The sequence below is a fragment of the Bombina bombina genome, chromosome 6, assembly GCF_027579735.1.
Source record: "Bombina bombina isolate aBomBom1 chromosome 6, aBomBom1.pri, whole genome shotgun sequence".
Taxonomy (NCBI): domain Eukaryota; kingdom Metazoa; phylum Chordata; class Amphibia; order Anura; family Bombinatoridae; genus Bombina; species Bombina bombina.
In genome coordinates, this window is record NC_069504.1 from 331,904,889 (window position 1) to 331,925,820 (window position 20,932).

At 36.5% G+C, this 20,932-nt stretch overlaps 1 protein-coding gene across 1 annotated transcript; it reads right to left on the reverse strand.

Annotated features, from left to right (window-relative positions):
• Window positions 1-422: 422 nt before the first annotated feature.
• Window positions 423-20,273, reverse strand: NOPCHAP1 (NOP protein chaperone 1). The gene is made up of 4 exons (XM_053719812.1): window positions 20,147-20,273; window positions 9,873-9,959; window positions 8,556-8,692; window positions 423-2,067 (listed from the first exon to the last, which is right to left on the reverse strand). Exons 1-4 carry the CDS (start codon window positions 20,217-20,219, stop codon window positions 1,909-1,911), a joined length of 456 nt encoding a protein of 151 aa, XP_053575787.1. The 5' UTR covers window positions 20,220-20,273; the 3' UTR covers window positions 423-1,908.
• Between the last annotated feature and the right edge of the window lie 659 nt (window positions 20,274-20,932).

Here is a 20,932-nt window from a genome sequence, read left to right on the forward strand (position 1 = left end):
TCCAGCTGTGCCAGGAGAAAGCTGATGGGCAGGGCCATTATACAAACCAAAAAACTAACATACCAGAGGCAGAAAGAGAAAACAAATCACATTTTGTTCTATGCCTCTCTGCAAGGCCTTAATTGGTCACCTATTTAGACTAACACTAGGGCTGTCTATGCTTTGGGAAGTGTCATTGGAAGATTATTTTTCGCAGCAATCGTGAATATTTCACATAACACAAGGAAGGTATTTCTCCACACACTCAAAATCAAGTTGAAGAATTAAATTCAGAGCATGGATTGAAAGAAAATATAAAATCAATAAAAGAAAATAATAATAATAAGGAAAACTATGAATGAGAATACTGTACATTATATATACAAATAACCCTTAATTATTCTAGTGCTAAAAAGGTATGTAAATATGATTAAAAAGGCAAGTACATTTTTAAAATGGTTTATTCACATTCTATGTTACTGTGGTACAAAGATTACTGTGAAATATTTTCTCTTTTGGAAAAAACAAAAAACAAACACAAACTCACCATTAGCATTTTATACTTATTTAACTGTGCCTTGTTTTTAAACGTATATATTTGTACCTGTTTATACCATTGATTCTGTACAATATGATAAAGTAATCTTACATAGTGTACTTTTATAAAAAGTATACATACATTTCAATTCTGAAATGGTAAGACCTTAAAAAAATATAGCTTAAAAAGGGACATGCAAAAAAAAACAAAAAATATTTTAGGTTTCAACATGCAGAAAGCTACTAAAGAGCCCTGTTAGTGGCACAAGGCAAGTTAAGACAGCTAGAATTATGGACATCATAAGATTTTATTGCTACCATTTACAGCATTTATCCTAAGTAAAGATGAACTACACACTCTCAGGAGGAAAACTGACCTAGATTTGATAAACTTTTTTTAAAAAGAAAATTGCACTATAAAGCAAAGTTAGGGCTTTGTCTAAACTATAGTACAATAAGTTTTGTAAACATGTGTTTTGCAAGTCCTTAGCAGGTTGTTAAGCCTAACCATAGATAAGTCTCAACCAACACAAACCCCCATTTAAAGCTACATGCTATACATTGCATAATCAGAGCAGGGACTCGTTTAAATTGCTTTCAAAGGGTGTATATTTGGGTTGCTTTGAAATGCAAAGAAAGCAAGTGAAGTTGTTTGTAAATCAGTTTCTTTAAGTTTACTTTAACAAAATGCTTTTTCTACTAAAAGGAGCATTGTTTCATATACCTTTAAAACCGTACATAAACACTAGACCGGATTTATTCAAAGCAAAAATTGTCTTGAGAAGTAACCGCGCTACCTCAAATATCTCTTAGATACCAGAAACATATACATATATAAAATAAATTGTATGTATGTGTGTATATACACACACACACGATAGGGGTTTAAAAGTAACATTATAGAAAACCGGGGCTTCCATGATTTGAATAGACTTGTATAAAACATACATGAGGAATTGAAATGGTTTCAGCCTACTTCATTATCTGTGGTGTTCGCTGTATTCATGGGAACAAAAGCATTACAGGAAATATAGAAACTGAACCCACTACTCTGCATCAGGAGTGCTTTTGCCTATAGTGACATCCATACAAAGAGTCAAGAAAACTTAACAGATCCACAGCCTCCAGTGCTTCCCAATCACTGTACAAACTTACTGAAGAAATCCAGCAACCCAATGATGGATTGTTCATTGACTGGACAACGTTACAGCAACAAAAGATTTTTCATTGCTACCATTGGATAAATAACCTTTTATTTATCAATAGGAGACTTTCTAGAGGGATTTCCTCAGGTGAATAACAGTAAAACAAATTTGCAACACACAGGATCAATATGCAGAGCTCTGTTTAGGAAACACACAAATCAACCTTGATTGTCAGGTTGATCCTAACTTAATTGTCCAAGACTTCGATTTTGCCTTTCTTTACTTTATGCCTTAGTTTGAGGTTGTCTTCAGTAACTTCCTCTTCACTTTCTGAACTTTCTTCTGAACTGGTCTCTGTCTCATCTTCACTGGAATCAGAACCGCTCAGTTCAACCAATGCAACATTCTGTGGGCAGATGCACAACAAATATTAGTTCACAGGAAAATTTACATAGAAATAACAATGTGTTGCAAGTTAGTGTACCATGAAAGCTTACTGATCCCACAGTGACTACATTATCTTTTGTTAACAGTGATATAAAGATCTATGGATTAATTTAAAAAACAAAAACAAAACAGATTTAAATCACTAGTCAGTAAGAACTATTTAAAATTTATTAAATCAGGTTTTTCATTTTTATAATAACCAACTATGTGCCTAGCGTCATAAGCACTCCCCCCTGACCCGATCCCATCAGTGAAATCACAAGATTGCATGAATTATTACGTGATTTCAATTTGTTTACATCAGAACTTGTTCCAATGCAGACAATGTAGCCATGGCATAAAAAGGGTTAATAATTTAAATGGCTTTGTTTTATTTAACTAAAACAACAACATATTTCGTTTTAATGCTTGCCCCTCCCACCTTACTCTTAGGTCTTTGTGCAGATCTATTCCACTCCAAACAAACAATCTTCTATATTATGTGAGCTTCTTGAAACTTAGTATGGGCTGATTCTGTATACAGAAGCAGGGAAGCAATGGTATTGAAAGGACAGTAAAATCAAAATTAAATGTTTCGTTCTCTTGATATCATTGTTGAAAAGCAATGCAATACTGTGAGCTAGCTGCTTGTCACCATCTCACTCAATGTGTTTAGCTAGGTCCCAGTACAGCATTGCTCTCCTTCAATGGAGGATACCAAGAAAATGAAGCAAATTTGAGAATAGAAGCAAATCTGAAAATGGAATGCTCTATTTGAAACCCAAAAGTTATCTTTCATTTTGGCCCTTTAAGGTCTATTTCTCAACTCTGTATGTTCTTTTTATAACATTTTTTTCTGTGAAGGAGCATTTTATTTCTGCAGACACAAATTTAGTTTTGAGAACTATAAAAAACTTAAAGATACTAAAAATGTCCAAAATAATCTGAGAGGATTAATGGAATTAATTTACCAAAAAAGCAAACATTATAGCCATGAATATACAGCATCTTGCTATATAATTTAAAAATAAATAAATCTATATTTCAGGATTGAATAACCTTTAGTTTTAAATGTATATAAAACAGAAACTTTTAGATTGATTTTCCTCAAAAGACATTTTATTAAAAAAAAAATCCCATTTAGAAAAAAAAAAAAAAAAAAAAAAAAAAAAACCCCCACAGATTCAAATAATGATTTTTTTTATCCACCCTGATCAGACAGACACATACATACATATAAGTAAGCGGGGAATCTTGCCTAGATGTGCTAATTTCCTATGCAAATATTTGTATTGATTTAATTTTGAGGCATGGAGGATTTTAATCTCAATTTTTTATCTCCACCATAATTTTAATTAATATATATATATGCGTGAGGTCTTGACCGCTTTCATTGTGTTTGTTTTTAACAGTGTGCTTTTACTCTATTCTAATAAATGTGTGCTTTTATCAATTGAGGAGTCTTATTGCGCTACAGTGCGCTCTGCTTTCTTTGGATACTACACATTATTTTGACGGGTTCTGATTGCATCAGCAGCATTTCTCCTCCGATTATCGACACTCCCACTCTCTATAAAAAGACAACTCTTAGATGAATAGAGAATCACTAGATAAAATGCATTTTATAGTGTTAATTTTTAACGAACATAAAAACTAAAATTCATCCAATAGTAAAATTATTTCCTCAAATGACTATATTCAACATGTAAAAAATTCAGTACTCTAGTACTACTTCACTAAAAATATCTATTAAATAAATGAATAAATAAATAAAACATAAGTCAGACGCATCTGAAAAACACTTTGAATAAAACACATAGGTAAAAAAACGTCTCTGGCCAGAGGTAAATGCTGACTTTCAAGATGGAGTCCAGAAAATGTGCCTAGGACTTTAATCGACACTAAACACTATGAATACAAAGTTATAAGCTGAAGAAATCTTTTTAGGCAATTACTGGTAAAAGCCGCTTCCTTGTCACCGTCTCAGCTAACACTACTTTAGCATCTCGTTTGGGCTTAGATCCTACAGCATACGTTTTGGCGTCTTTATGCCTTGCTGAAAAAAATGGGGTGACTTGCTCTATTTTAGCATTACTTGCTCACTCCGGATCTCATCTTGCTCCTAGCTGTTAGACATATAAAGAAGAACAGAGGGGCCCCTCATGTGCAGGATCATCAAACACAAATATGAACTCGATAGAATATAGGCCAAATGGGTACTCACATATTAATAGAGCACACCAATGTGCTAGTAGGTGCAGGCAGTAGAATTATCGGGTGTAACAGCTGACCCACAGCTGGGATTTTCAGTGTGCTGCAATGGATATAAAGCATAGATAGAAGGCACTACATGTGCAGATCAGAGTATAACCATATATTGCACTCTAGGTCAGACCGGACTGAAAAGTTAGTCACTAATGAAGAAATGCAAAATCAATGCCAACAAGCAATTGTGCTTACGTGATCCTGTGTGAGAAGCGGCTTACATTCCCCTCCTGGGACTCCCTTTTGCGAGAGCTCATGTACAAACGAGTAGCATCATTGTGTGTTAAGCACTCCTGCTCCTCTGACATCACTGGGTTCACTTTGATAACACAGGTATAGTATTAGTAAAACCTGTAACGTATCGCTATTTTAAGGGGTGGTTTCAGGGAAAGAGCGGCCGTCTCCTTACCCCCAGACACTTTTTAAAGCGATATTCAACAAACTCCAAACACAGCTGTGTATTTCAGATACCGGAGCAAACTTAGGATCACAAACTCTGTACCGATAACTCATGGATGTCAAGTGCAGCATAGATAATGCATTAAAATGTCCAGACTGCGTCTGTTTGTAGAACATAACAAAAAAAGCATTTGCCGACAACATATGTGTTTCACCCCTCAGGCAATCTCATGCTGGGGCTTCGTCAGGGCTGTAATCTCCTAAACTCAAGACAGCCTATTTAAACCCAATGTGGCCCAACCAACTTTCTACAATATACCTGTTGGCTCTTAAGGGACATATTTACTATGCTCTACTTAAATTTCAAATATACTACAAATACTTTACATATAACCATTTACATGGAAATTTGCCTCTCTCATAGTTAAAAGCATACACCTCCTCAGACCCAATAGCGATCATATTGAATACCAATCCCATTGGATATAATATTTCCATTTAAACTTTTAAACATACAAAAAGAAGCTGCACCCAGGTGGTAAATCGCCATAGAACAGGCTAACAATAGTATTGAGCCGGTTGTTCATTCATGTGAGTGTGCTTCTCTGTGTGTATTTAGTCTCCCTATAGGAAAAAGGAGAATCCAGACGTGGACTCCTTCCTCAGTGTGCTTAGAGGAATATGGCTACACCTCACTGACGAGGCCCAATGAAGGCCGAAACGATCGTCTGGGGTTGCTATGTTCCTTGTTCAGAGTGAATTGCCTGGTATTTTGGCGCTGGACTGACTGTAATAGGCGTGATCAGACTGATATACTACAGGAAAGTTCTACTCTGTGTAAAGCATTACTGGGCTAAAAGAAGCTGCACCCAGATGGTAAAATCGCCATAGAACAGGCTAACATTAGTATTGAGCCGGCTGTTCATTCCTGTGAGTGTGCTTCTCTCTGTATATACATATGTATATTTATCTGAACACAAAAATGGCACTCGGTCTTTCCAAAAAAAATAAATAAAATAAATTATTTTACTAGACCTCGTCTGAGGAAGGGGATACTTTGTCCCCGAAACGTTACTACTTTCACAGTAAAATATTTTTTTTTTGGAAAGACCAGCGAGTGCCAGTTTTGTGTTCAGCTATATTTAATTACACTAGCACCCTGGATCTTTCACTATTTTGCCGGTAATTAAACTCTGAAAACTGTAGTGTTTCCGTTAGATTGCAGATTCCTGATGCATTAACATGCTGTTGAATGGCTAGTTGAAATATGCAGGAACTTTTTTTGGCCATAGTTACAGAAGATAAACAACATTTAGGAGGCTTTTCAAGGGGTGTGTATTTTGACAGTTTTTATATTCTTATAGGATTAAGACTTTCTAATGCATAAATAAACTGACATAAATATTGCTTTAATAGACAAAAGTATCAAACATATGGAAGATAAGCCGTTAAAATATTGAAGTCTTGCTAAAAAACAAACAAACAAAAAATCCTGCAAGCACGTACTCACAGCGTCACAGATTGCACACTCTTGTTTTGCTTTATTCCTTAAGGGCTGCAGTATGCTATCTGGCTGTTACCTGTCTGAAGTTTCTTTAAAAAAGGCTGCACACCCTGAGGCATGCAGCTATTAAAGGGACAGTCTACACCAGTATAAGCCTCTGCAAACTGCCCCTTTATTTCAGTTCTTTTGACAGACTTGCAGTCTAGCCAATCAGTGCCTGCTCCCAGATAACTTCACATGCACGAGCACAGTGTTACCTATATGAAATACGTGAACTAACACCCTCTAGTGGTGAAAAACTGTTAAAATGCATTCTGAAAAAAGTGGCCTTAAAGGTCTAAGAAATTAGCATATGAACCTCCTAGGTTAAGCTTTCAACTAAGAATACCAAGAGAACAAAGCAAAATTGGTGATAAAAGTAAATTGAAAAATTGTTTAAAATTACATGCTCTATCTGAATCATGAAAGTTTATTTTGGCCTAGACTGTCCCTTTAAGGAGAAAATATGTGGTAAGTGTTAACCCCTTAAGGACCAGGAATTTCAGAGAAAAAAACTTGCCCAAAGACCAGAGAATTTATAGCATTTTTGCCATCACTCCATTTAAACAGAAATAGAGCTTTTTTTTTTTTTAACATATATCAAAACTATTTTTTTTTTAGTAGACAACCAAAGGTATTGCTCTTGGCCCATTTTGGTTTATTTCATGCCACCGTTTTGCAGCCAAATGCAATCATTAAAAACAATCAACTTTTTCCACAAACTTTTGGTTCAATCATGACATTTGTTTTTGGCAATTAGAACGTCTCTAATTGCAGCTGTGCACCACACTTCTAAAATTTCCAGCAGTGCAGAAGCTAATCAGGTAGCTTGTAAGGTTAAAGGGACACTGAACCCAAAAATTTTCTTTCGTGATTCAGATAGAGCAGGCAATTTTAAGCAACTTTCTAATTTACTCCTATTATCATGTTTTCTTCGTTCTCTTGCTATCTTTATATAAAAAGAAGCCATCTAAGCTTTTTTCTTGGTTCAGAACTCTGGACAGCAGTTTTTGATTGGTGGATTAATTTATCCACCAATCAGCAAGGACAACCTAGGTTGTTCACTAAAAATGGGCCGGCATTTAAACTTACATTCTTGCATTTCAAATAAAGATACCAAGAGAATAAAGAACATTTGATAACAGGAGTAAATTAGAAAGTTGCTTAAAATTTCATGCTCTATCTGAATCACAAAAGAAAAAAATTGGGTTCAGTGTCCCTTTAACTTTAGCTGTAGTGTATAAATAACCCTCCCATCTGACACCCCCCACCCCCTGATCCCTCCCAAATAGCTCTTATCCCACCCTCACTGGTCACTGCCATCTTATGTACTGGCAGTTTTTGAAAAAAAAATTCTATTTATAATTACTATTTTTTTCTGTAGTGTAGAGGTCCCCCCTTTCCCTCATCGACTGTCACAGAGAGCCCCCCTCCCTCACTATTACGTAGTTCAGAGTCCCATCCCTCCCTCTTCAATTGTTTTTTCTGTAGTCTAGGGCCACTCCCTCCCCCCTTCTTCACTGGGCCTCCCACCCACCGCGCCAACGGAAATAGTTAGACAGTGACACAGACCGTGTCACCGTCTGTAACGATCCGTCATTCTACCTTCATATGGTAATGGGAGCACAATAAGCGCTTCTTTACCATATGAAGGGAGATGCCTACTGGTTGTGGTCTTAGCTGTTATAGCCAACAGCCAGTACTACAGCATGAGGCAGAAAGTAGGACATAGCTACTACGTCAACAGGGTACACTAGGCAAAGTACCCTGCAACGTAGTTATGTCCTATAGGCTTAAGGGGATGATATGAAGGTAAAAACAGAAAAAAACAACAACTGTCTCCAAGTTAAAACTGTTAAACTGAGATTGCTATTCGTGCATAAATAATCACTAACGATATATTGCTTACTGGCAACTTGCACAAGTCTAGTGGTAGAAAGTAGGCACGAGCAAAAATGTATTATTTGCCATTTGTTATAGAAATAAATGTCATAACCAGATTATGTAAGTTACAGTTTTACACCAATAAACCAAGAGTTGAAAATAGCCGAATATTCTGCATTAGTTTCTATAATGAATGTCTAATAATCAATTTTTGCACATGCCTAAATAGAAAGTAAAACTCCCCACAAGCATGAAGAAGTATTTTCATTCAGAATAGGTTTTTTTTTTTTTTATATTTAAAAAATAATAATAATAAAAAAAGTTAAGTCCACAAATTTGATTTTAACCCCAGCTTTTATTTCCCACATCACTCTTACCATTTCAATTATCTTCTCTTCGTTCTCACCAACATTTTCTATATCAAAAAATCTGGCTGGATTGTTCTCCATTTCCTTGCCGAGGCTTTCATTGGCCTGTGCCATTTGAGGCAGAAAGTTTTGCACCCTGTCAAGGACTGAAACAAAGAAGACTATGTTAATTTCTATCATTGTCTAGGAGTTAAAAAAGTGTTGGTGTAGCATTTACATATGTTTTATATGCACTTTCTAATTAAGTATATACAATAATTTAGAGTAAAGAACGTGTATCTTAACACTTATTTGTCTACATCAGAACAAAGTTCCGCTTTAAAAACTGTCAAAATACACTGAGATAAGAGGTGGCTTTCAAGGGCTTAGAAATTAGAATATGAACCTAAGTTTAGCTATCAACAAATAACATGAGAACAAAGCAAATTTGATAATAAAAGTAAATTGGAAATGTGTTTAAAATTGAATGCCCTGTTTGAATCATGAAAGTTTAATTTTGACTTGACTGTCCTTTTAACTAATTTTTAATTTTTGCTGTTAACCTAGAAGTATGAAAGTGAGAGCTGGCACCAGTAAATAAACACTGGATTGAAAAATAAATATTTTAAAAGTAAAGGTTTATTTTGTTACCAAAATTGCATTACTGTACAGTTCAGTAACACGTCCTTTGAAAAAAACTCAAGTATTCATTAGCTGATCTCTTCTGTTTTTGCTGCTCTTTCTGAATAATGAAAGTTTCATTTTGATTGAGTGTCCCTCTAAAGAAATCTTACAGTTAGTAGTACTAAGTTGTAAGTTCCCACGGGAATAGGGCCCTCAATTTCCCCTGTATTTGTCTTATCGTATTGTTTCTCCATTGTACGGTTATCCTTGTACCCATGGGCAGCGCTGCGGAATCTGTCGGCGCTTTATAAATAAAGAATAATAATAGTATGCTGGGGATCTCACAAACCCCCCTAAAAAAAGAAGCTAGAGTAAAAAAACGGGCCAATTAAATAATAAAAGTATATTGAAGAGTATTTTGCTATACATAATAAAAATGTTATGGGATTTTCTACTTAAATGTTATGTCCCTTTAACCTTCCTTTTCTGACATTATTTAACTAAGGAGTAAATTCTCAGCAACTACAAATTGTTCTTTTTTGTTTTACTTACGAGTTAGCAACATTACAACAGAGCTAAGATCATTGTACAAACATTTAGAGCTGCCAAAACAACTTGAAATATTTTTGTCGGAAGGAGTAAAGAAACACTGACACTTCTACTTTGTAATGGACATCTACGATGTTCAATTATAATCTATAAAAGGAAAAGAAAGCTACTTACTACTACTTCTAGGCATTCGGGTTATTGGCGAGGTTGTTCCATTTTTTCCTTTATGCTTTGAATGTATCAGTAACTTATTGTAAAGTCCTAAAAAAAGTACAACCGAACATGTTTTAATAGTTTACACAAAACTTATAAGCATCATTTTTTATTTACAAATCTGATCATTTCATTATTTGCCATCAAGATTTTCTGTAATATTGATAAACATGTTAAGGGCAGAAGAACTAGAACAATCCAAATCAAAAACAGGTCAAACACCGAGTTTGAATGAGCATGCTCAGATTACTTTATATTTAATACATGAACCAGTATATTGCACAGTCAGATTCACAAAAAATGTATATCACATTAAGACATGGGCAGTTCTGCTTTGAAATGTACTTGATTCTCTATGTACAAACGTGCACTTTGGGAGATAAACCAAAACAGGGACCAAAGAGTGTGTATTAAAAGTAGGCTACACCTCTAAGAAATTGATTCCATAGAAATCAATAATATCCTGGGACTCTACTTGGTTATCTACAAATGTATAGAGTGACAAAAACAGACTGCTTTAGTTTTTTTTTTTTTTTTTAAATAACTTAACCCACTCCCCTTGCATGTGCACGAATTGGTAGGTATACACAAAGCATGAAGAATACTTACAAATCAGGGACTTAACAATGTCGCCAATGTCAGTATCATACTGTTCTTTTTATTGTTTTAAAGGGACAGTGTACTGTAAAATCTTCTTCCCTTTAAGCTTCCCAATTATCAATTGTACCTGCGGCAATGTATCAAATAGATAATTTACCTATATTTTGGCATTTGAAATAGCTGCTGTTGCTTGTGGTAGCCTCGCCTTTATTGAGCATTTCAATACTTAAGTATTGGTTATAGAAAAGCTGTGTAAACATAGCCATCAAAAGAAATTACACTCCAGTTGGGAGGTTAGAGAAATAGGCAATAAAATGCCAATTTTCAATTGTTCTCTCCAAGTATTAGGCTTTAGTTAAGTAAGCATTATTGTGTACAGAAAATGATAAAATAAGGAGGTCTGATATCTCTGCAAGCTCAGCCCATTCTTATAGGTTGTGTTGTCAAAGAACAAAAATGGCTATTCATATACAAATATAAACCTAAAGTAATTTTTGTGCTGCTGGTATAACAAATAAATTAAAACAAATTAGGACACACACACACCTATGTCAACCTTGTAGAAACAGGAGACTATTTAAAAATTGGTACCTATTAATCTGAAAAACGAAAGTACTTTAATGTGCCAAAATATCTATGTTTAAAATGTTGAAGACAGCATTTCTGGATGTATATAGAAGAGAAATGTTACTCCTTGTTTAAACAGAACACAGGTGTTTAATCAATGCAATGTCATGCGTCAATAACTTACTGCTTGATCACCCTAACTACAGGACAATTACCATTCTCTATAACACAGGACCCATAGTATCAATCTTACAACCTGCACACAGGTAAACCACTCACTAAATGTTGCTGTTAATTAGGGACTCTATGGTGGGGAAGACCTGTGTGCTGTCCCAGCACATTCATTGGTATGTTCTGCCTTCTTTTCAACTCACACATGTTACAGGTCAGAGCTTAATTTGTGTCTTCAGCCACCAGACATTTCACTTTTTTTTTCTTTAAAACCGATTTAATTTTTGTTAAATCACTGTTGAAATGTATTTTGCAAAGGTTATATAACCTCTTGGTTCTCCTCAGTATAAAACTGCAATCAGCAGTGCTAGTCGCATGACTCGGATGTGAAACCAGTGCTGCTGACTGGGTCAGCAGTGCTCCGTGAGTTCACAGTGGTATTTCTACTGTGTGCCTAACCCCTTTATGTGGGTTAAACACACAGTCTAGGGTGGATAGTCCTAAAATTATACTCTAAACCTATTAGAACAAGTAATTATTTTGACTAGAATGGACCTTTAAAAGGGATGTTAAACAGCCTGTTTCACTGTTGTAATTAAAAAAGCACTAAGCAGTGTCGCATACTCACTAGAAACCATTGCAATATGTGCAGTGTTCATTACTTCCTGTCACAGCCCTATAAGGAGGCAGCCTCTGCAGGAAGTCTTTATCTACCCTGATGTCAAAACTTCTGAAATGCCAACCAGTTTCTTTTTAGGTTTACTTTGATTTATCATATTTTTATATATTTTTTTAACCAAAGGAGCACATATTCATTTAACCCCTAAGTGACCAGACCACTTTTCAATTTGTTGACCATCTGGGACCAAGGCTATTTTTGCATTTCTGTGATGTTTGTGTTTAACTGTAATTTTCCTCTTACTCATTTACTGTACCCACACAAATTATATACCATTTTTCTCGCCATTAAATGGACTTTCTAAAGATACCATTATTTTCATCATATCTTATAATTTACTATAAAAAAAAAACAACAACGCACTTTCTAACTTTGAGCCCCAAAATCTCTTACACATCTACAACCACCATAAAATACCAATGCTTAAAGGGACACTGAACCCAATTTTTTTCTTTTGCGATTCAGATAGAGCATGCAATTTTAAGCAACTTTCTAATTTACTCCTATTATCAATTTTTATTCGTTCTCTTGCTTTCTTTATTCGAAAAAGAAGACATCTAAGCTTTTTTTTTTATTCAGAACTCCGGACAGCACTTTTTTATTGGTGGATAAATTTATCCACCAATCGGCAAGGACAACCCAGGTTGTTCACCAAAAATGGGCCAGCATCTAAACTTACATTCTTGCATTTCAAATAAAGATACCAAGAGAATGAAGAAAATTTGATAATAGGAGTAAATTAGAAAGTTGCTTAAAATGTCATACTATATCTGAATCACGAAATAAAAAATGTGGGTTCAGTGTCCCTTTAACAGTTTCTAAATGTCTTGAGTTTAGAAACACCCAATGTTTACATGTTCTTTGCAAGTACAAGTAGCACTTTGCTATTTCAAAACCATTTTTTTTCAAAATTGGCGATAGTTACATTGTAACACCAATATCTGTCAGGAATCCCTGAATAACCCTTCAAATGTATATATGTTTTAAAAGAAGACAACCTAAGGTATTAAACTTGGGGTATTTTGACTTTTTTCATGCAACCATTTTACCACCAATCTATGCCAAAGTTTGGAAAAAAAAAAAAATTAGATTTTTTGACAAAATAGCAATTTAAGAATACATTTACTGATAATGTTAAGGGTTACTGCCAAATAACACCCTAATATGTCTTCAGCAGCATCTCCTTGGAATTTTCACATCTGTCATCATGCACCTATGTCCTATTAGGGACATTTCTGAAGCTGGCCAATGTAATTTACTCCTATAAAATCATATATTTTTGAGAAGTAGACCCCCTAGGGTATTTCAAATGCTGGTATTTTAACACTTTCCATGCATTAATTCAACCACCAGTCTTTGTCAAACTTTTGGGTAGTCATTTTGTGTTATTTTTCACACAAATTGAACTTTAGGCATGGACTCTCAGTTCCTGTTATGTGTAACTGCCAAAAAACACCTCAATATGTGTTCAACAACATCTCCTGAGTACAGTGATACCACCCATGTATAGGTGTGTCGGGTTCTCCCATGTATAGGTGTGTCGGGGGCTAAAAGGCCTTATTTTTAGGAAGCACATTCCAGTTTTTCAACTTTGAATTTTCACATCCCCTGCACCCATGTCCTATTTAAGACATTTCTGAAGCCGGCCAATGTAATTTACCCCCATCAAACCATATATTTTTGAAAAGTAGACATCCTAGGGTATTTCAAATGCTGGTATTTTAACACTTTCCATGCACTAATTCAACCACCAGTCTTTGTCATACTATTGGGCATTCATTTTTTTGTGTTATTTTTAACATACATTGTACTTTAGACATGGATTCACAGCTCCTGTTATGTGTTACTACCAAAGAAGACACCAATATGTGGTCAAAAACCATCTCCTGAGTTCAGTGATACCACCTATGCATAGGTTTGGTGACTTGTTTGGGGGGTGCAATGCCAAATGTCTGACATGCGTTTGTGATTTTTTTTCACATTTAACATATTTTCTTTGCCTATCGTCTTTTTTTGGGGGTCTTTTAACATACCCAATTTATTTGTTTTCTATGAATGTGCATATATTTGAAAAGTTGACACCCCAAGTTATTATATATGGAGTGTATTGATGCCTTTGATGCAACTGTTTTATCCCAAAAAATTGGAGAAAGTGTATGGTGGTAATTTTTCAATTTTCATTTTTACAGACACATTGCTTTTTGACTATGATTTAGGAGAGACTGTTGTAAGTTATTGCAAAAGAATACTTCAGGTTGTTTTCTGCAAGGCACCCTGAGTACACCTATGCCCCCCATGCATAGGTTTGCCATGATTTTGGGAAGGTTATGTTACAATTTTATGACTTGCGATTTTAAAAACTAGAGTATTTCTTCTGATAGGCCCATCTTTTGTTTGGGGCCTATCGCATACCCCACTTTTATTTATTGCCATGAAAGTGTATATTTTTTAAATGTTGACACCCCAATGTATTGTATATGGTGTGCTTTGATGCCTTTGAAGCAACCGTTTTAGCCCAAAAAAAAAAAATGGAGAAAGTGTATGGTGGTAATTTTTCAATTTTCATTTTTACAGACACATTGCTTTTTGACTATGATTCAGGAGAGACTGTTGTAAGCTATTACAGAAACATACTTCAGGTTGTTTTCTGCAAGGCACCCTGAGAACACCTATGTCCCCCATGCATAGGTTTGACAGGGGTTTTGGATAAAAAAAAAAAAAAAAAAAAAAAAAAAAAAAAAACAGGCCCAATTTTAGAAAAAAAAGAGTAGTGAAATGTAAAAATCTGGCACAGTAAGAGTAAAAAAACAAAAAAACATAACCAAAAAAAAAACAAAAAACATAACAGCAAATGTATTTATTTTTTTAAAAATTGACCATTGTATGGTACCGCTTGAAGCAGTCCCCAATGCAGAGTGCAGGCTGTCCAGGGCAATCAGGACAGTGATATATGGTGTCCCTCCTCTTCGTTCTCTTTGTACAGACTCTGCATTTTTTTTTTTTGTGGTTTCTGCTTTGCGGCAGTAGGGGGGGGGGGGGGGGATTTTAAAAATAAAATGGGTAGCCCCAACTCTGCTCTCTCCCATCACCGCCCGGGGAGCAGGTGCATCATGGTACAAAATCCCCGAAATAATCTGGAACTGAAACTGTAAAAAAGTCTTTAACTCTGGGGTTTGCTTTTTGGAACAACAAAAAAGCGTTGTGGGTTGCAATCTGCATTAGGTAAACTGCAACCTTTTTGTACCAGGCCCTTGTCTTCCTCATAATTAGGTAGGGCTGCAGCAGCTGATCAGCCAGATCAACCCCACCCATATGCCGGTTATAAGACTTGATGCACACTGGCTTCCTTATGATCTCAGCTCTGCCACGTACAGAAACCGCCACCGTCCTCTCTGTGTGGATGGTGGTAAGAAGGTAAACATCCTTCTCGTCTCTGTACTTAAGTGCCAACAGCTCCTCTTGGCGCAGAGCTGAGGTATCCCCCCTTCGTAGCCGGGTGCGTACAAGTTGTCCTGGGAAACCTTTGCGGCTCTTTTTAATTGTACCGCAAGCTACTGTATCAAAGCAATACAGTAGCTTGAACAAAAGGACACTTGTATAAAAATTGTCTAAGTACAAGTGATACCCTTTGTTCATTAGGGGTAATATCAGGTCCCAGACAATCTTGCTAGTGGTTCCCATATGTTCTGGGCAACCTGGAGGGTCAAGGTGGCTATCCTTTCCCTCATACACCTGGAAGGCCTGAGTATACCCAGTCTCGCTCTCACAGAGCTTGTACACCTTTACCCCATATCTGGAGCGCTTGGAAGGAATATACTGCTTGAATCCCAGCCTTCCCTTATACTTCATTAGGGATTCATCAACGCATATATTCCTTCCAGGTGTATAAGCCTCTGCAAACCTGGCAGAAAAGTGGGTAATCAGGGGGCGGATTTTATACAGCCTGTCAAATTGGGGATGCTCCCTAGGGGGGCACAGGCTGTTGTCGCTGAAGTGCATGAAATGCAGAATCATTTCATACCTCTTCCTCGACATAGTCTGGGAGAAAATGGGGGTAGAGCAGATGGGGCTACTGCTCTAGTAGGAGCGAATGGAGGGTTTCTTTATGATGCTCATCAGCATAGTCAATGCCAGAATTTTTTGAATTCTGGCACATTGATGGGGGCCCATTGCTGCTTTTCCAAATATGTTCCAGGCTTTGCAGCACGGAACTGATGGGCATATAAATTAGTTTGGGCGACAATGTTCCCCAATACATCATCGCCCAGAAACACTTCCAGAAACTGCTGGGGGCTAAAACCTGCCACATCTATATTTATACCAGCATTTGCTGTGAAGGGTGGGATATCTGGCCTCTGGAGATGAGGCGTTACCCACTCTTCAGCAGCAATGGCAGCAACACGCCTCCTTCTGGCAGGGGGGCTGGCAGGAACAGATACATCACTATCAGTTGAGACTGCATCTAGTGATGTATCTGAGCATATGGCAGGGTCAAAATTGGGGTCTGAGTTAGACATAGAGGCATCTGACTCTGACGCAAGGATGGCATATGCCTCCTCAGCACTATATATTATCTGTGACATTTTTGTATCTGTCACAGAAAAAAATTTACTAAAAAAAATTTAAATTTAACTAAATTAAATTAATTAACTAAATTAACTAGCAAAAAAGTACAGCTATGCTATTGCCAGTGATTTATAGCAATCACTGGCAAGCTAGGGGTTAATGGCTCTGAAAATTAAATTAACTAAATGGTTCTGAAAAGAGCCTTTGGATTTTTTTAAAAAATTACAACAACAAAATTAACCCCTAAAAAAATGCACAGACAGCAAAAAAGTGCATCTATGCTACTGCCAGTGATTTATAGTGATCACTGGCAAGCTAGGGGTTAATGGCTCTGAAAAGAGCCTTTGGTTCTATAATTTTTTTAACAAATAAAATAAATAAATCTCTCTCTCTCTCCAACAAAATCGCAAGTGAGGAGAGAGAGGGAGATCCACACTGATCAGTGTCAATATTTACAAATATTGACATGATCAGACAAATGGGGTATTTTATTATTATTATTATTATTATTATTTGGTGTGGGAGGCTCAGATTGGGTGACCCTAGCTTGCCCCTATGATGAGGCAGGCTAGGGACACCCCATGATGCACTGGGCATCCCCATCTTGGATGCCTGGCGAGGGAGGGGGGGGGGCAATATAGGACTTTTCATTTTATTAATTATATAAATATTTTAAATTTTTATATTCTTTTATTACTAACTAAGTGCCTCGACCCACCGAAGCACTTAGCACACAAGTAGAGCATCGGAAGCGTGTCCGATCGCTTCCGATGCTCTGAAACACTGCCGGGCTCCACGTGGAGCAAAACCAGAAGTGATCACTCGTGGGGGAGTGATCAATCTGGTCCCGGCGCTCTAGAGCAGTATTGCAGGATGCCTAGACATCGAGGCATCCCTGCAATACTGTTAGAGCAGCTGGAAGCTATTTCGATCGATCGCTTCCAGTGCTCTGTTTAACCGACGACGTATGCCATACGTCCTCGGTCATTAAGGGGTTAAATAAAAAGGCTTAGAAATGTATAATTGGCACCACATGCACACACAGATGCTCCATGTACAAAGCATACTTACAAATCTGCACCCCAGTAAGGGCACTGATGGACTAAAGCAGCGTTTTTAGCAGCTTTGCATCCACTACTGTACAGCCTTAGCATGCTTTAAACATTTATGTTCTTTTAAAGGGACAATCTAGTCCAAAATAAAAAAAAACATGATTCAAATAGAGAATGTATTTTTAAACTATCTTCAAATGTACTTTTATCACCAATTTTGCTTTGTTAGCTTGGTATTCTTAGTTGAAAGCTAAACCCAGGAGGTTCATATGCTAATTTCTAAGCCCTTGAAGGCCGCCTCCTCTCAGGGCATTTTGATAGTTTTTCACCACTAGAGGGCGTTAGTTCGTGTGTGCCAAATAGATGACACTGTGCTTACGTACGCGGAGTTCAGGTCAGCCAGCTCTGATTTGCTAAAATGCATGTTTGTCAAAATAACTGAAATAAGAGGGCAGTTTGCAGAGGGTTAGACACAAGGTAATCACAGAGGTAAAAAGTACAGGTAGCCCTCAGTTTACGCCGGGGTTAGGTTCCAGAAGGAATGGTTGTAAATCGAAACCGTTGTAAATTGAAACCCAGTTTATAATGTAAGTCAATGGGAAGTGAGGGAGATAGGTTCCAGGCCCCTCTCAAAATTGTCATAAGCAACACCTAATACATTATTTTTAAAGCTTTGAAATGAAGACTTTAAATGCTAAACAGCATTATAAACCTAATAAAATAATCACACAACACAGAATATATAATTAAACTAAGTTAAATGAACAAAAACATTTGCTAAACAGCATTATAAACCTAATAAAATAATCACACACCACAGACTTCACTTGCATTTTTCTGCAAACAATTTTTTCTATGCATTCCAATCTGGACTGATTTATAGACAGGAAGCTCTTGTTCCTTGGAAATCTGCTCGATAGCTCAGGTCTGGTTAAACTGATTAATTTCAGCTTGCTTGGTTTTGCTGCAACACAAGCGGACAGCTCCACCTACTGGCTATTTTAATAAATGCACTGCTTCTCAATGTTTTTCAATAGCAGTCACATGACTGGAAAAAAAGGTTGTTATTCTGAAACGGTGTAAATTGAACCGTTGTAAAACGAGGGCCACCTGTATATTAATATAACTGTGTTGGTTATGCAAAACTGGGGAATGGGTAATAAAGGGATTATCTATATTTTTAAACAAAAATTCTGGTGTAGACTGTCCCTTTAAGTTACTGGTCACATGGATGGTTTGTCAATACAAGTTGCTATTCATTCTGATAGCATTGTAAATCAATATTCATATGTTTATGAAGACAATATGCCAGCTGACATACATTACTTCTTGAAGTTTGCACCAATTACTGTTTTGGATAATATAAAAGGAAAAAAGTATTTGATGACACATACAGAAACGTTTAAACAGGATTATTATTATTCTTTATTTATAATAAATATAAGATATAAAAGATAAGCTTCCCTGAACAAAAAGGTCTTTAGGGAGCGTTTAAAGGAGGAAAGGTTAGGGGAAAGTCTGACAGCTCGAGGAAGTGGGTTCCAGATGGTTAGTGCTGCAAGAGAGAAATTCTGTAGTCTAGCATGGGAGGAGGTGATGGTAGAAGATGCAAGGAGCAGGTCATTGTTGGATCTTAGGGGGCAGGCTGGAGTATATTTGTTGATGAGTGAGGAAAGATGGGGGGGGGCTGCGTTGGTGAGGGCTTTGTAGGTCAGGGTGAGAATTTTGAATTTCTGCTATGAATGAGGAGCCAATGAAGGGAATCACAGAGAGGTGCAGCAGATACAGAGCTTCGGGAGAGGTGGATTAGGCTAGCAGAGGCATTTAGGATGGATTGAAGAGGGGAGAGGCGGGAGAGAGGGAGGCCAGTTAGTAGGTTATTACAGTTGTCAAGTCGGGAAATTACCAGGGAGTGGATTAGCTGTTTAGTAGTTTCAGCACTAAGAAACGGACAGATTTTTGATATATAGCATAGGTGGTTGCGACAGGATGAAGCGATCAATTGGATGTGGGGTATAAAGGACAGATTGTTGTCAAGTGTAACTCCTAGGCAGCGGACTTGGGGTGATTTAACAGTATGTGCCTTACTCAATATTCACCCACCTGAAGCTAAGATCCTTTTTCATTATTTAAAATCTAATAGGGATTTCAATGTTGAATAAAATCAAATAAAAATATAAAAAAATAAGTTGTGTGTCACTTAGTGACTACTACCCAAGCATATTTCTGACTTGGCATAACACAATGATGTCAAAGTTAGGAACTTAACTTGGGGATAAGATCCCTCAGGAACCCCATGAATGCACTGCCCCTATTCATCTCGTAGGTGATAATGGCAAACACATACATCATTTAAACATCTGTGGCCTTGGTTTCATTTAAAACTTTTTTTCAAAATGGATATCCATTCGCTGATTAAACCAACTTTTTTGTGAGTGTTGCCCCGACAACCAGTAAGCAATACAGTTACGCTTATTGTTAGATTCACTATAAATATAATACCTAAAAAACCTCCATAATTATTTGCACAATGTCCCTATATATACAATTGCTTTAGTAGTCTATTGCCTATTTTACCTATAATAAATTTGCCTTATTACCTCCAGATTCTCCGACGCCTAAGAGCTCTCTTGATGTTGTAACCTCTGATTTACGTAGTTCCTCTTCAGCCATATCGAACTTTACTTCTCAGGCAGCATGTAAAAATTATCAAGGAAGGGAGCAAGGTAACGACGTCATCAGTTACAAAGGTAAGCAGCCATCTTACTATTGGGCAAACGCTGCGTAAATACAGACTAACAAACTATTACAATTATGCACAAAGGATGAACATACATTTAGGATTTACACGCTAGTTGCATTAATATATGTATGAATTCTTATGGCCGTTGCTAACATTTATAAATATTGCCAATGAAAAATATGGCCATTCCTTGACGTCATAACAAGCGTCCTGGCTAACCTATGTGCCAAACACTTTGTCTATAAAGTTTATTTGACATTTTTATTTAATGGACCTCTAGTGGGCAAACCTAAAAACCGTCTATTTATCTGCCATAGTAAATATTTACATAGTACATCTGCCCAGAGCTGCTTTCATCAGACAATGCTTATTATTTATCCCGTACTGCTGACTTGTCTTTACATCCTTTTGCTGCCTGGTGTTAATGTACACGTGTTTACTTAACCATGTTGTCTTCCAAAGGAACAATGTGTCAAAAAAAGTCATATGTTATGCTCAGATGATTATATCTATATATATATCTATATATATATATATCTATCTATATATATATATATATATATTTTACAAACATCGTAAGGCACATTATATAGCAGGTTTTAAAAGTCCAATCTAGCACATAGGTTTGTCATATTATAGAAGT

Coding starts and splice junctions, on each gene's coding strand:
- NOPCHAP1 (XM_053719812.1), bottom strand. CDS start 20,219: ATGGCTGAAGAGGAACTACGTAAATCAGAGGTTACAACATCAAGAGAG. Junction 9,960..20,146: donor AGGCGTCGGAGAATCTGGAG/GTAATAAGGCAA, acceptor TACTTTTTTTAG/GACTTTACAATAAGTTACTG. Junction 2,068..8,555: donor AAGAGAAGATAATTGAAATG/GTAAGAGTGATG, acceptor ATCTGCCCACAG/AATGTTGCATTGGTTGAACT.